This window comes from Dreissena polymorpha, chromosome 7, assembly GCF_020536995.1.
Source record: "Dreissena polymorpha isolate Duluth1 chromosome 7, UMN_Dpol_1.0, whole genome shotgun sequence".
NCBI classification, from domain to species: Eukaryota; Metazoa; Mollusca; class Bivalvia; order Myida; family Dreissenidae; genus Dreissena; species Dreissena polymorpha.
Window position 1 is genome coordinate 98,382,131 of NC_068361.1, and position 17,256 is coordinate 98,399,386.

At 32.7% G+C, this 17,256-nt stretch overlaps 3 protein-coding genes across 5 annotated transcripts in view; 1 reads left to right on the forward strand and 2 right to left on the reverse strand.

Annotated features, from left to right (window-relative positions):
* The window catches only part of LOC127839370 (peroxisome biogenesis factor 10-like), a 261,030-nt gene that overhangs the window by 216,965 nt on the left and 26,809 nt on the right, over positions 1-17,256 (reverse strand). The gene's annotated exons all lie outside the window — the stretch shown is intronic.
* Positions 1-17,256, forward strand: part of LOC127839361 (ZZ-type zinc finger-containing protein 3-like) — a 260,902-nt gene that overhangs the window by 200,386 nt on the left and 43,260 nt on the right. The gene's annotated exons all lie outside the window — the stretch shown is intronic.
* LOC127839365 (tyrosine-protein kinase CSK-like) lies at positions 7,328-13,232 on the reverse strand. The gene is made up of 5 exons (XM_052367734.1): positions 12,625-13,232; positions 12,083-12,262; positions 10,911-11,043; positions 10,581-10,747; positions 7,328-9,674 (listed from the first exon to the last, which is right to left on the reverse strand). Exons 1-5 carry the CDS (start codon positions 13,119-13,121, stop codon positions 9,494-9,496), a joined length of 1,158 nt encoding a protein of 385 aa, XP_052223694.1. The 5' UTR covers positions 13,122-13,232; the 3' UTR covers positions 7,328-9,493.

Below are 17,256 nucleotides of genomic sequence, written 5' to 3' on the forward strand. Positions count from 1 at the left end.
TATATGGGTGTAAGTGATTGTATATTTATATGTATGTGAACTAGTGTTAATGTCGCTTGTCATTTAATAGTACTGTGTTATGATGGATATCTATAAAATGTATGCGATTTGATATTTGTAAAATATACACTTAGGAAAAGTATAACCTATACTACAACATACAACATTCCCATTACATTTATTTATGTGCATTGTTTACTTTATCAAGACTGAATTTCTATTATTATTTTTTAACTTCAAACAGTAGATTACATCCAAATTTGAAGTTACCCTTTATTATCATATTCGCTCAACCACTTCGTGCCGTTTACTTAATCAATATTGAATTTATATGTTTCTTTTTTACTTCAAAAAGTAGATTACATCCAAATTTGAAGTAACCCTTTATTATCATACTTGCTCAACCACTTCGTGTTGTCCATAAAAAATATTTAAACGTTATTGTACCAGTATAAGTTTAATCTTAAAAGTAAGATTACTGTCCAACAGATTACTTTCTATGATTAATTTACTTTATCTAAATGTGTAAGAATGTGTATATATATATATATATATATATATATATATATATATATATATATATATATATATATATACAGGCATTTCCCCAGGAATTTGGCCAGGCACAGCGGCAAGACATCGCGGAATGGGGGTTATTGCGGAAGGGTGTCCATTTTGCGGGTCGATTTTCAAAATCGATTTTCTACCTGTCTTTAATAAAATATACAATACTTTGAAGCTATTAAAAAAACTACAATTTATCTAAATGTGTATAATTTTTTCCTAAATTTATTTCATTCAACTCATATTTTATACTATGAAATAACTAGAAAAATAAAAGCAGGCATTAAAACGCTAATACAGTTTCATATTTTACCACAAGTGTACAGATATAATAATTTAACTTCCAAAAACTATTCTTCGAGGCTTTATCCAGGTGCTAAGCATCCATCATTCTTCCGAAGTCCACTTCCTAATTGTTTGGTCCTTCAATGCTGACCATCACAAGAGCATGGTGACAGCAGTCTACAGGCGAACACGATTTTCATGTGAACAAGTGTAAATGTGGCTTGCCAATTAATAATATTGTTTTATGATGGTTATCTATCAAATGTATGCGATTTGATATTTGTAATATATACACTAAGGAAATGTAAGCCTATATTGCAACATTCCCTTTATATTTACTCATGTGCATTGTTTTTACCCAATCAAGACTGAATTTTTATTATTCTTGTTTACTTCAAAAAGTAGATTTCATCCAAAGTTGAAGTAACCATTATTATCAGACTCACTCAATCACTTCGTGCTTACTTTATTGTACCAGTATAAGTTTAATCTTAAAAGTTAGATTACTGTCCAAACAGATTACTGTCCATGTTCAATTTACTTAATCTAGGTAAATGAAAGTGTTTAGACTAATAGTACTCCCAGCACTACTTCTTATTTTTTATTTGACAATATGTTTTCTTCAAACATAACATTTTGCTTCACCCTATGCCTCTTCCCTGCTCTCTTTTCCTTTCTCCTCTGTGATCTATCACTTCCTCATTTCCAATTCTGTTGCAACGTTGTTACCAAACAGCAGAAATATGCGTACCATTATATGGCTTTACCGGTTGTATTATGAAACGAATTATGTCAGCGTTTCAGTCTCATCTCGTCCTTATTGGAACAATTCATAATGTTTAAGAATAAACACATGTTTGGAAACGCTGTCATGAGTTCATACAGGACGCCTGTAAGATTTTCGCTACTGCTCTATTGTATGTCTTCCAAATATGGCTAAATGTATTAAGTTTGATTTCTCTGCGTATACTAGCGTATATAATTCGATAAATGCATCAACTACTGTGGAACATCCGCGAAGGCATTTCCTGTTAGGAACGCACATATATGATGATATTCAACTTCTTATAAAGCTCCTTTATTGCTTCAAGTTTGTTGGAACACTTCTTTGGTTAGCAGGTATCTTGTTACAGTCAGGTGATATCCATCCAAACCCAGGACCCTCATTTTCCGAATCATCGATACACACAGATACAGATAGTTCTTCACCTACTTGTAATCTTTCAGCGACGAATCACTTATCTTTTGTACATTACAATGTCCAAAGCTTGGTGCATAAATTAGACATACCTAACACTGGTCTTCATGAGTTTGACATAATTGCATTTTCTGAAATCTGGTTAAATGACTCAGTATTATCTAGTGACATCATGTTCAATGGATTCCATTTGCCAATCCGAAAAGACCGCCCCTTGATTCACATGGAGGTGTTATAATATATGTAAATGAAAATATTGCTTGTAAAAGAAGTGATCTTGAATTAATCATATTGAAAGTATATGGATTGAAGTTATTCTTAACAAAAATAAATCAATCCTTTTTGGAGTATTTTATAGGCCGCCAAGTGCAGATTCAGTGTATATAAGAGCAATTGAAGACTCTTTTGGGTTAGCTTGTGATACATGTATAAATGATGTTATTATTACAGGTGACTTTAACCTGAATCTACTCACACCATCATCATTATCAAAAGTAGAAAACCTTTGTCAACAATTTAACCTTACACAACTTATACATGAGCCCACTCACCACACAGAGCAAACATCTTCAATAATTGACTTAATTTTTGCAAGTAACCAGAACAATATCATATTTTCTGGAATTGGAGAACTTTTTCTGGACCAAAATATAAGGTATTATTGTCCTACCTTTGGAATTTAGAAATTCCAAAAACCCTTAGCAAAAACTTTTTATCGGCATATTTGGCGTTATGATATTGGGGATTACGATAGGTTACATATTCTTTTTACTAATACACAATGGCATCTTTTAAAATGTGATGATATTGATTTATATGCTGATTACATTACTAATGCTATTTTACAAAAAGCGAAGTCGTGCATCCCAAACAAAAACATATGTATACGTCCACGTGATTTACCATGGATGAATAATCAAATTAAGAAAAAAATCGACACCAAAAACGATTTTATAGAAAAGCCAAAAAGGTTAATACCGATCTTCACTGGTCAAATTTTAGACATGCAAGAAATGGAGTTGTCCTCCTGTTGCGAAATTCTAAATTTGATTACTTCAAGAACATGGCCAATAAATTGAAGTCTTCTGAGCTATGTGCTAAGGAATGTTGGAAAACATTGCGCACTTTCATTTCTACAAACACACATCAATCAAGTCCACCCCTATACGATGAACATTCGAACACGTTTGAGGCAAATGACACATGCAAAGCTGAACTCATTAATTCATATTTTGCAAATCAATCAACAATCGATGTACAAAATCATGATCTTCCTACGCATTACACCGATAACAATAACAGCTTAAATTCAATTGATATTACTCAGGAATAAGTCATCGACGCAATTAAATGTTTAAAGGTAGGAAAAGCTTCCGGACCTGATGGAATCGATAATCGTATCCTCAGGGAAGCAATGTATCAACTTAGCTCTCCCCTATGTGAACTGTTCAGATCATGTCTTTCTGCTCGTAAAATGCCTTCATGTTGGAAAATTGCAAACGTGTGTCCGATCTTCAAAAAGGGTGATCCAGCTCTTGTTCCGAATTATCGTCCTATATCCTTGCTTAATACTATCGAAAAGGTCTTTGAACGAATAATCCACAAACATGTTTTTAATTTCCTGCGTTTTAATTCCTTCTTTACACGGACTCAATCTGGCTTTATGCCTGGCGATTCGACAGTTAATAAGTTAACCTATATTTATGATACATTTTGCAAAGCTTTAGACAATGGTCTTGAAGTCAGAGTTGTATTTTTCGATATAAGTAAAGCATTTGACATAGTTTGGCATGGGGGTCTTTTGTTCAAACTTCAAGCAGAAGGCATTCGTGGAGATTTATTAGCATATATATCAAATTATCTTTCTAATCGTAAACAGAAAGTCATTCTACCAGGAGCAGAATCAACTCCTGCAGAAATTATCGCTGGTGTTCCACAGTTGTCTATATTAGGTCCCCTTCTATTTCTTGTTTACATCAATGACATAGTAGCTGATATACAAGCCCAAATAAACCTATTTACCGATGATACAAGTCTCTTTATGATTGTTTACTCGCCGGATGTTGCAGCTGTTTAACAATCAGACATAGATAAAATTTCACGATGGGCTGATCAATGGCTAGTATATTTTAATCCCTCCAAATCAGAATCAATGCTTATATCTCGTAAAATTAATAAACCGCATCATCCTCCGCTTTCAATGGGGGACGTTGACATACCTATAGTAAATATCCACAAACATTTAGGAGTATATTTGACAAATGACTGTACTTGGCATGAACATATAACGTTCATTAAAGAAAAAGCATGGAAGCGTATTAATATAATGCGTCGTCTCAAATCAATGCTTGATAAGACATCTCTTGAAACTATATATTTTGCATTCGTACAACCAATACTTGAGTATTCAAATGTTATTTTTGACAATTGTACCCAATATGAAAAGGATGAATTAGAGAAAATTCAAAAAGAGGCAGCTCGTGTATCAACTGGTTGTACTCGATTAGTGTCACTGGAAGATCTTTATAATGAAATAGGTTGGGAAACTCTCAGTCAAAGACGACGAAAACTTAAGTTAGTATTAATGTACAAAATGCAGTTTAGAGAAGCACCTATTTCTATGGAAAGAGACGCTCTCAAATTTTACACACACGCATTTGAACTAATTGTAGTGCGCTAAATGAACATCTATTCAGGCGTAACGTAATTGCATCGCCTCTATGTCAATGCGGTCAAAGAGAATCACCATTTCATTATTTCCTTGAAAGCCAGCTTTATATAAATATCCGTGTAGAACTTCTGAACACTATATCTATTTATTCCGTCCCCTCTGTCCAAACGATCGTATATGGAGATAGCATTCTAAATTATCAAACTAATACCAATATTGCTGAGGCAGTACACAAATATATTATCGATAGCAAACGATTCGAAACATAGTTTTTGCTACAGAACTTCTCTAGAACTTCTGTTCTCTTACTAAGTCTATTCCGACATGTATGTAGAGTGTTTATACTATACTTTTTTGAACTATCGCTGTCAATTTATACATGTATCTTTCTTAAACATTTCTTCTCAATCTTTTCTTCTTTTCTCTATTAACTACTATATCTCCTTATCAAAATAATTTCATTGTTGTTATATGTATAAGTAAACCAATAATTTTCGCTTGAAAAAATGCAACTTAATATAACCCTTTTGGAGAAGAACTATATAAGACGAAGTCTTCCGTTCTAATCCAAATCAAACTTGTTTGTATGCAATTGTTGTATGTTTCATGTGTAAATGCATTCTTATTTGAAATAAATACGTTTAAACTAACAAATATCGTTTATTATCTTGTAACACACACACAAACCGAACATCACACTATTTTGGACATTTTGCACTGCGTATCATATTGCAAGTTCAGCCATGTGCTTTTCAATACAACCACACACAAAATATTATTTGCTATCGATACATCGTAATTAACGACCAGCTTTGGTGAATAATGAAGTTACAATCTGAAAACCAGTACATACAAACTGCCTTTGTTCGTATAATGTAATCAAAAATGTATCAACTGCTATTGAAATAAACAGCATTAAGATCATTCTGCTTTTACCAGCATGAAGTATTGATAATAATTCATAACTAACCCGCGCGAATTATTTGCCGGCGTTGCATGTTAGCTTCTTTTGTATCGATTATATCGACAAACTTAATACTTGTAAGTTTACCTACAGCAAATAGTCGTTTTCAAAAGACAGCCAGCTTAAATATTGACTTATCATTGGGTTGACGAGAATATAGTATTTTAAAAATATGTTTGAATGTATTACACTTGCAATAAACTAAGCGTTCTTTTGTCACAGTTTTATGTCTCCCAGTCTTTACTTGGGGACATATTGTTTTTGCCATATCTGTTTGTTGGTTTGTTTGCGTCAAACTTTAACATTGGCCATAACTTTTGCAATATTGAAGATAGCAACTTGATATTTGACATGCATGTGTATCTCATAGAGCTGCACATTTTGAGTGCTTAAAGGTTAATATCAAGGTCATCCTTCAGGGTGAAAGGTCAAATATATGGGGGGCATAGTGTTTCACAAACACATCTTGCTCTTAAATGGTTTTCACTACAGGCAATTTACCATGAACGTGTTTGAAACATACTGATTGCATACGCGATTATTAATGAGCACTAATGAGAACATGTAAAGCGTCATTTAAAGGTCTCGGGTTCGAATACCCAGACCGGCAAACTTTTTTTCAAAGTTTTATTTTTCTTACTAGGAAACAAAACTAAAATAAAATTGTGAAAGATGGCTTATTCGTCTGGTAATAATTCCCGGTCTTTTCATTATGGAAAACGTGTTTAACATTTCAAGTTTTAGAGAAGTAATTCTTTCCTGATCTGGGCATAAATAATGTAAACCTTTATTCCACTGTGAGATGATAATGAACTATTCATCATTATTATATATACAACATAAGTTTGCACAGTTTAACTATTATGCAGTAAAACTGGGTAATTCTGAATAGCATCGCTTAGTTTAGCAATATGAACTTAGCAATATGAGTTACTTCGGGCCCGATTGCTTTCGTTTGCAAATAATGTATTCCATGTAAATTATTATACTTATAGGCAAATTCTGAAAGTTTATATAATTTAACCTGATTTATATAGAGCCCTTTTCATGCAAGAGTGCACGTTCAAATGCGCTTAAATATTATATGAATAAGATATGGTCACTGCAACATATAGAATTATCAATTGTGCCATGGGTAACAAACAAGGGTGCTCTTTAACACACGTGTGTGCTTTAGTTGCCTTTACTTCAAGTGTTAACCCTTTTTCATTCACGCATATATAATTCATGTTTGCACAAATATATAGCAAAATAAGTCTTAATTTAAAAACATTTATTTTCATAAGCAGGGTTGCATAAACATTTGACATAAAACATAAAACATAAACAGTTTTCTGATTGTGTTGGATACACAAAATATTTGTCCTGACAAATAAACCAATAATATTCTTATCCGACGATTTAATTCTCAATGTCATCTCTTTCCTTTAAAAACTAGTCAGGAAACAGGTTAATAATAGTCAAAGTAGCAACGGTATCAAATTGCTAAATCTTAGAAAATCTACGTCCCTATGTATTGCGAATGGTCGTATATTTAATTCTAGTAACTACACGTTTTCAAAAAAGCATGTTTTCGTTTATGTTGTATTTACTGTCAGACAATATGTACAACAATATAAAAATTATTGATCTAAATATTGCTGAGTTTCTTTAGAAATTTTACCTTTAGTTCAACAAAAGCAAAGTTATATCATTTATATATAAGCCTGCACCTAGTTTACACTGTAAATAAAGCTCAAAAGCTCAAACAAAGAACGAAACCAAAATAGCTTACACCACAACCCTTTGTTGTAACCCAATAAAGAAACTGAACTATTCAGAATAAGAGGAGCATACCTTACCACAAGATTGACTGTTGGGTACATGTCTTTAACAATTCTAAATAATTTTCTATGTAGTAATGCACTTTGTTAAACATTTTTGAACTGTTATTGATAGTTGCTATCGATAACAGTTTTTAACATTTTTAACCAAAGTGCAATTCTATAATTAAAATACAAACATTTCATCGTGTCCAAGTATATGAAATAGAGCCTCATATTTTAATTGAGCAATTTATGAACAAGATTAACTTACGTATGCCATGTGGATAATTAAGCTTATAATACTAGTTAGACAAATCACACATATTTAAGAAAGATTAAACATCACAGCAAATTAAAAAATGAGAAAAATTTTACATATATAAAAAATACAAAAATAATGTTTGTTGTGTATAATGAATATGAGAAATGGAATATCTAAGAAATACCATATTGATTAGTGAAATAATAATTATAATTAGTGACACATTAGCTCACTGATTATGTGAGGATAATAAACATAAAAAATAAACCATCAAAAAACCAAGAACCTGCGTAAAATAACAATTCTGCTAGTCATACTTTGAACAATATATAATATGGATATTCTGATTTAAAAAGCTTCTGTCACAAAAACAGGTAACTTACTGTCTTCTGGTTTTGTACATGATCTCACAATGCTTTGGAGTAAATATACTGACGGTTGCTTGAAATAATTATATTTTATATAATTTTTCAGAATATTGTTATAACAAGGGCCGAATAACAAAACATGGTATTCATCTTAAAAGTCACGTGGGTAACAACAAAGAGATACAATATATTTCTACCCTACGAGTTTCATTTTGTTTTGGTTACTTATGGAAGGAAATGAGACCAGGATGATTTTGCAAGATAAACAGATCAAATATGCACACATCTGTAGAGTAAAAATATAGGAATTATTATACAAATCTTATACCTTCCTCCAGTCGTGTATTTATGTCATGTGATATGCTGCATATACAATTGATAACAATGTGATTAAAACCAAATAAAGCACACAAGTGAACCAAACCATGCCTTGAAAAAATATATTAAGAGCAGTGACGGATCTCGTGAATCCCATAATTAATTATAAAACATACACAGGTCATTTATCGCCGTCACTTCAGATCATGAACTTATCAGAAAATAACTAAGTATGTAACATGTAGTTCTAACAATTAAGCCACATATATTTTTAAAGTATGTGGAGTTGTTAGAAGAAATTAGAATCAGGGGACACCATACCGGATCGACACATATCTTGTTAATACTTGTTATAAATCAGAACACGTATGTGTTTGTTTTTAGTGTTCCCTTTAAAAGAAAACAAAGTAAGCAGATGCAGTATACTGAACAAGTATTAAATGTTTCTTTCTAATTTCTATGTATCTATGCTGGTTGTCGTTATTGTTCATGTACACTTGCAATACAACACAACATTGAAAATGTGTGCATTACCATTCTTATATACGTTCAACGAAAATGTACGTTCTTACGAATGTTTTTTTGTTAACACTGTATGCATAGTATTGTTTTGTAGTTTTTTTTGCATCATTGATGAATCTTAAATTAACATATACTATTCAGTATAAAAATATTAATGTATATACAGTCTATACTTTTAAATGAAAAACATTGGCATCTACTTCATATAGCAAAAACTCTAAGCGTAGCCATATCCAAATGACGTACATTTACGAGTTTTATAAACATAAACATATAATGAAACACACAGTCTGATCTGTGCCCATAAGCCGCTATTAATAATAACATTAACTCATTTCAACTGACCATGTATTTTTCCACTTTTTATAAACAAAGTTATGTTTGGTTATCAGTGTCGAAGTATCAATCCGGGACAATTTTTGTGGCATGGTATTTTAAATGAGAAACAGATATAATTTAGGTTTTTATCAATTGCTGCTATAACGCATCAGTGCGTTACATTAAACCATAAATAGCAGCTTTAAAGCATCCATTTGTTACATAATCGAATACATTTTGTCCAACAGCAGACCGGCACCAGGTCTATCATTTGGGTTTAGCGCCCAACAACTCTCTACAACACGTGCCAGAGCCTCTGGCATTGCGTGCTCGGCATTGCAATCAGGATGCTGTCTGCTGGTTATGAGTCGAATCTTTTTCAAATCTATAGCTGCCCGTCTAAGATAAAAGGATGAATACAAGTAAACGAATTACTTTTCAAATCAATATTTGACAAAGATTTGCGGTTCGCAAAAGAACGACCTCGTTTTAAACACATACAAAATTGAATATACTTATAACCTGATGCTTTTCCTGGCTGGTATACGTTTAAATAAACATTTTCTACATTCGAAAAACTCGTAAATTAAAAGTCAAAGCGCATTTCTGTTTTAAAACACGCTCACAATAAGCAAACGTTTTTACGGATAAATAATACATACAGGCACTAGTATGAGTGCCAAGTATTAGTGCAAAGTATTAGTGATAAATAAACATAAAAGGAATTGGCTTTTGTTTTGATTGGATTGCTTTGATTATAAATCATTTGATTTAGTTCGGACCAAAACGATTTAAACATATATTATCATTTGTCGTGATGAAAAGTATTCTAAAATATTATATTGCAATAGGACTGGATTTTATTTAACTATAAATGTACATATATAGATAACATACGAGCATTTTAACATAACTATTATATACTGATAATGCCGTGTAAAATATAAATGCCAAAGTGTTCTTCTGGGATTTGATCTAGCGCCAGAACAAAAAGCGTGCATTTCAATCAGAATTACAAAAACCACAGTATCGTTATCAACAATGTGCATGCGTATATCGGTGCTATTTACTTATACTACCGCTAATAATATACGCTTAGCAATCGAGTAATACATACTAAATTATATCTTACGGGCCGTTTATTCGATCCTTTAACAGATTTAAAGATTGTCAATTATAATTTTATGTTAACAATCCTTTATATAAGACCGTTTTGCTACTTAAAACAGCATTGTGTTTGCTTCAATAAAGTATTACAATAGACACTTTTGACAGATAACTGTTGAGTGAATGCATTTGTCTTACCTTCCATACCAAAGTTCCCACAGCAGTATTCCAAAATCGAATATATCCGTGTGTTGACCAATGTTTCCTTGTACCACAACTTCCGGAGCCAAAATCCTAGACCCATCATTTATGTTCGTATCCGGCCTACAGGTCGGTCCACAAAGCTTCACTGTTCCGCTGTGTAACTGTGTAAACAATTTTGTGTTGCATAAAAGAAGGTGGTAACTCTGTTTAAATAATAATAAACCACTTGTATGCGCTCACATGTTTAATTCACAACCTTCAACACCATTTCCATGTATGTATCCGTTTGACAGTATATTGCATTTGAAAGGCGATATATCTTACCAAAACGCCTCTCAGGTGCATTTTCCTATGCGCATAGCCTTCCCCATGAATGAACAACATAGCAGAGCAAACAGCCTTTCCTGTTCGGCCAAAGAACTCGAATGCTTGACCTCTGGATTTTGGTGGTTTATTTCTTAACGAAGACACACATTTGATAATTGTTAAACGATAAAAATGATCCAACCAATATTTAAAAAGTTTTAACATCACTTTTGCAATTACGAATATAAGATAGCAGGGTTCAGGATCACGTGGCTTTGTGGAAACCGGTAAGTCTTGATTTTTTCAAATAACTTTTTAAAACACTGTTTCTTAAAAATTTCAACTAGTGCATAAAAGACAGATTTTAATGCTGTTTATAGAAATTATAAATACATGATAATTACTTTATTTAATAAGAATGTGTTCTTTAAAATCACGTGCTTCTATGTGTACTGCATTTATTTATACGGTTATGCTTCACGCAACGTGAATTTTTGTCATCTGAACGGTGTGTTTACATTCTGTCAAGCCCGTGTGTAAACCCCTGAAAACCCCACTGATTCTGCAACCTGAATAGTCACACATTTTAGATTGAAAATTAAACTACATGAAACTGAAACCGATTTATTTGAATAAACGCCTATTTTTATGCGTGCATATTCAATGGCGTTGTACATGTAAATATAACATAAAATTCATACAAGTTACGAGGTAAAAAGTTGACACCATATAAATATAGGCAGTAACTAAAATCTGATAAACACTTAAAAATAACCAAACTAAATACATAAAACAAAACACTACTTAAATTAAGTTAAAATAAATAAGTAGATAAATAAATAATGAATTGATGAGTGAGTGCATTGATTGTGGGGTTTAAAACACACATTAAATTAGCACATTAAAATGTTTATACAATTTAGAACAGTGTGTCAAACTTCCTAAAATAAAATGTCTTCATGTTTCTTTTGAACAAATCCAATGTCTCTGACTGCCTGATCGCTACAAATAGTAAGCGTAAAAAATAATTCCTTTAAGAAACTAAAGCTTGATAATAATAATCTCTACGGCGGTTACTCACCGTAACTAATGTTATAGATAACGCATGACTTAAGTTGTGTTGGATTTGTATTTGTATATGATGTATCTGTGACCAGTCTTGTAATAAAATGTCTTGGAAAAAAACTCACCCACACTGGAGTTTGTCATTATTAAATACATAATCTTCCAAGTTGGTGTCACATTGTTCGAACAGGAACATCAACCGGAAGTTGCTCAGCTTCTCCCGCTTTCCGCCTCCAACCACAGCTGGCAACATGTCAGTGTAACATGCTCCCTTAAATTTCACAATGTGCTTGTGATCTAACCTCCTGTCGAAGATGAACATTTATCTCAGTAATTTAACAGTTGACTTGAAGAGTTATACCCTTTTCCAAAATTATTTAATTTCGTCGATACCTTTTAAATTCTATTTTCTGTATCTCTAATGTAATTGAAATCTTGATGAGTCCCATGTGTATTGCCTAAATAACCTTTATAGCCTTTCAAGGTTAATCAAAATATATAGCGCTATATTCTAGAAAATCAAAAGCGCTACAAAATACACATAGTTCGAAAGAAAATTGGAACGTTTTTAATGTAAAACTAAAAGTAAATACATTTAATTATTATTATGTCCACATGTTTACTAAAACACAGCATAGGCAAAATTACAGTTATAACTTGTTTATACCTGAATATTTCTAACTCGACCAAATGTGTAAACATCGTAGCGGATGATCTTTTAATAACTTTCAGTGCTACGTCCTCCTGCAAATATTTAGCTGCATAAACGTCTGAGAAATGTCCGGTACCGATTTCTTTAACACGAGTTATGTCAACACAGTTAACTTTATCGCTGGCAAGATATTGTAGCTCGAACAATCTCAATGACGCAATATGATCTTGAACGGTGGTCTTTATATCCGTAAAATCCTCAACGATCTCGCGTGATTCACGCCTGTCTTTCAAAATGGACTCCAGATGTACCATGTCTGCTTGCACTGATTTTGAAACAATACGGGCACTCAATTGATCTATTCGTTTCGTTAAGATTAAAACATAATTTTCATGCACAGTTTTTTCAATTGATTTCCTTTTCAAGAATTCTTTCAAAGATTCCTTTAACCACTTCTCCATAAACGGTGATCTGTCTTTCCGGAAGTCGTCCAAATTACTTTTATCATTCATAAATACTCCAAAAGCAACCGGGATGGCAATCAAGGAAGCAATTATGCCAAGTGGAATCCATATAGGTGCTGTTACCGCAATGAATACCTTACCACCAACTGGCAAAGAGTCATCGACTGGTGTTTCAATAGTCCCTATTGCAACAAAAATGGTTATCAAATAAAATAACATAAAAAAAAACAAGCAATACTTTAACTCAAAACTAATTTACCGCTTCGTATAAATACATTAATGCAAAATTAAATGGGCATTAGATAACAAGATCTGATTCAAGCATTAACATGAATACTTTTGCTAATTTTTAAAATATGGTTTTATCATGTTTTTTAAATTATATTATTATTCACAAATTAAGGCACTGATGACATAACAAACCTGTTAAATCATTGTTGGGTTTGTTCTCAATATGCAAAAGTCGTTCAACGTCTTCAAATTCTTCTCGCAGGGACTGAACTTTCGTTTCAAATTCCTCGTTTATAATTGTAACAGTGCGTTGGTAGTGTTTAGAGTGTAGTTCCCACTTCTGTATGGCTTGTAATATGAGACCTTGAATATACCTCTTCACCTCTGCTCTGATTTCGTCGATGTTTTTATTGGAAAGGGGCATGTTGATATTGGCATAGAATCTACTCTTGATATCGCTTTGAACAGTCGTTTGATTCAGGTGTGTTTCTAGCAGCACCACCATTTGCTTAAATCGTTCATTTGCTCCCCGATTAAGGTCCGCTTTCATCTGTCAAACAAATAGAAAATCAAACGCATCAATTACAGTGTTTCTTGCAAAACTTTATAAATCTGCACTATATACAAGCATAAAGGCGTATCTTTCCGCATTAGTGGCATACACCTTCATAACTTAAAAATCTTTCACTTGATGAACCAATTCGAACACTGCTCAAGTACCTTTGTTGACTCCGCTTCGAATCGCTGAAGCTTTTTAAAAGCTTGCTTCACATCTTCGTTCGACTTATTGGTATCGTTTGCAAACTGTATCCTTACTAATGCATGTTTTTGAACGTGTTGTAGCAGACTTTCCAACCATCTGAAAACCAATAAGACACGTGTAATATGAATAAGTAATTAAGATATAAATAGATATAGATTGTAACACTTTAAACTGGTTTGTCATTTAAATATTAAATACAACGAACTATAATCAAATCATTACAACAGCTTCGGTAAACGTTTTGTTTTTATTACATGTTCATGTAAATTAATTTAAGTAGAAAAAGTTTATGCCTTATTCAAATTTATTTTAAACATAACATGGACCCCAATTATTTATGCACACTTAAAACATAACCTGAAATGTTTCTGAAGTTTTCCTTTCTGACTTGCAAGAATAACATTCCGGAATCCTTCAAGAACTTTCTTCAAACGATCGCCCAGTATCTGTCCAGAACGCCTGCATCTGCTTGCCTAATTTCAATAAGCGAAGTGTTGATTGTTAAATAACTGTATTTTAAATTCAGATAAGCACTAGGACATTTATAGTTTACAACAAGTACAGATATAGTATTTTCCAAATGTTATACAATTATTACAATCGGCATAAATATTTTGGAAATGGTGTACATACATACTCTTTTAACATTAAAAACGTATAACCATTTTTGCATAAGACGTGTAGATTACTTGCCTCAGTGGTGCCCAACTTGTAGATCTGATCATGTTCAGAAATTCCAGGAAAATATTTCTGTATCTTCGTAACAATCTCTTTCCATATTCTATTCTCTGCACCAGGATCGGAGCGTTCCTTTTCCTCAACAATATCCCAATTATTGCATACAAACATCATGCATTTTGGGTCAAAGCTATTTAAATTGTCCACTCGTGCGTCTGACTGTAGTTGTTTGCACATTTGCATCAACTGAAATACACGTACATGTTAATTTAATTCATTCATTATGACCATTCGTTAATCAACCAGTGCATGTGGTTTAACATATTAGAAATTTTCATATTATTATACATTTGTGAACATAACATTTATAGGTTTATATGAGAGATGTACACATATGAAGTGTGCACCCAAAGTAGTGTTTGTATTAGCAAGTATAAGTGGACCGAAAATAATATACCTTATTTTCTTGAATACCATCTGAACATGCGCTGTTAACTACATAAATGAGAATTGAAGCATCATCAACCGACTTCATGAATTCTGTCGGCAATAGGTTATCCCCTCCAAGATGACTTACAATTGTAACGCTATCCTATAGTGTAAAGGAAGTCATTTACATTTTTTGAGTTTTCGTTCCACATGCATATTTATAAATGTATACATTTTGAATAGTGTAAAATAAAAGTAAACACATAATATGTATAATAAAGTGTAAAATTACGGTGTTTCCAAACACTGCCAGATGGCAATACGTTTCAATGCGCTGTGACATTTTTCCCTTCATTTTGTCAGACAATAGACCTTGAAACGCGCCCGGCACTTTAGGATAAGAATGTCTCTCGCTCGATCCATTGGTCATTTGAATCACAAAATATCCCTCCACGTTAGAGGGTACTGTATGCACACAACATATAGTTCCTGGCGAAAGTACATGCGGATTAGGAAGTATCTCGGATCCCAGAACTGTGTTTATAACACTGTTCATATCAGAGTTTGACTCGCCTGTAAAAATGAATTTGTATTGTTACTTTGTGTTTCAGTCAATGTTTCTGTCATAAAACAGTAAAGCTGTAATTCAAATTTCAAAACGCAAAAATTTAACGTTCAAGTCAGTATTTCTTTACTACCCACTTACTTGATAACGGGCAATTATTATATGATACAAAATGTAGCAAAAAAATCATTGTTATAACAAGATGATGATGCTTGCATTTGAACTTTACTCGCTTATTAGAACGAAACAAGACGATTATTATATGCATGATCAGTAAGATATTACATATAAAGAATATGTAAGTAAATATCGTTAAACAATGATTATTATTACCTGCAACAACGAGATTGCATTTCTCTGAAACTAAAGTGACATTCATTTCCAGCTTTGATGAAACATCTCCGTATAGCCTTGACAACAAAGTTGACAATTCTTTTGGAAGTTCATCAACCATCTTTATAACTTGTCCATATATTTTCAATAAGCTATCTTTTGCTTCGTTGTCGGTAATGAAGATTTCTTTCATGTTGTTTAGAACCTAAACATTAATTGTGTATGGCATTCTTTTGTAAGCATGGTAGTTTATTTATTATTTGAAATCACAATGTTTGTATGAAGCAAACAATATTGCTTTTCGTGAAGTTTTCTATGTCCCAGCAACACGCTCATGTATACCGATAATGTTATTAACACCGTTTTGTACAATATCTTGATATCTTTGGACGAAATACACCGCTCAAATACCGATATTGGACGAGTCGATTGGCAAGACAAGTGTCAGCATTCCAGTTTACTACTGTTTTCATCATACAAATCGCTGTATTGTACACGACGATTTTCAATCATGTTTTTATTATGGTTCACAGCTGTGTGAAAGAGGGCGAGCGCTCGCGTAATTAAGTAAGGTTGTGATACTTAAGTTCCAAATATCTATCAGTTAACCCCCAGAGATCATTAAGAATTGTATGTTAAAGTATGTTTTAGCCATGGTTATAACAGTAACATATTTGACGGTCGAGTGGTTCGAATATTGAATGAATGGTATATATAGGTACATAATAAACTGTACTATTATGAATAATTGTTAAAGGAGCAAATTAGATTAATCTATAATCACAAAATGTACACGCTTGCGACAGTCATTAACCAAAACATGTTCTCTTCTGGTACAAAAGATGAACTTGTGATTACCGATGCGATTATTGAATTTAAATAAATAATGAAAAATATTTAAATTAGATTTTTATTTGCCAAATCTTTTGATATCCTGTCTTTGACATTGGTAGCCGGTATCTCGTGAATAATTATGTTTCATATGACTAAAACTGTGGAACACAATGCATCGATCTGCATGAATGATCTACTTACGTGTTCTGATAGCGGAGGTTCTTCTTTGTATTCTACAGACGTACTTCCCGAATCTAGTTCTTTGCTGATTGTGTGTTCCGCTCGCATTTTATTCCCACATACCTCACCCGACGATTTCCCGGAGGTTGCCATTATTCAATTCCAAGTGG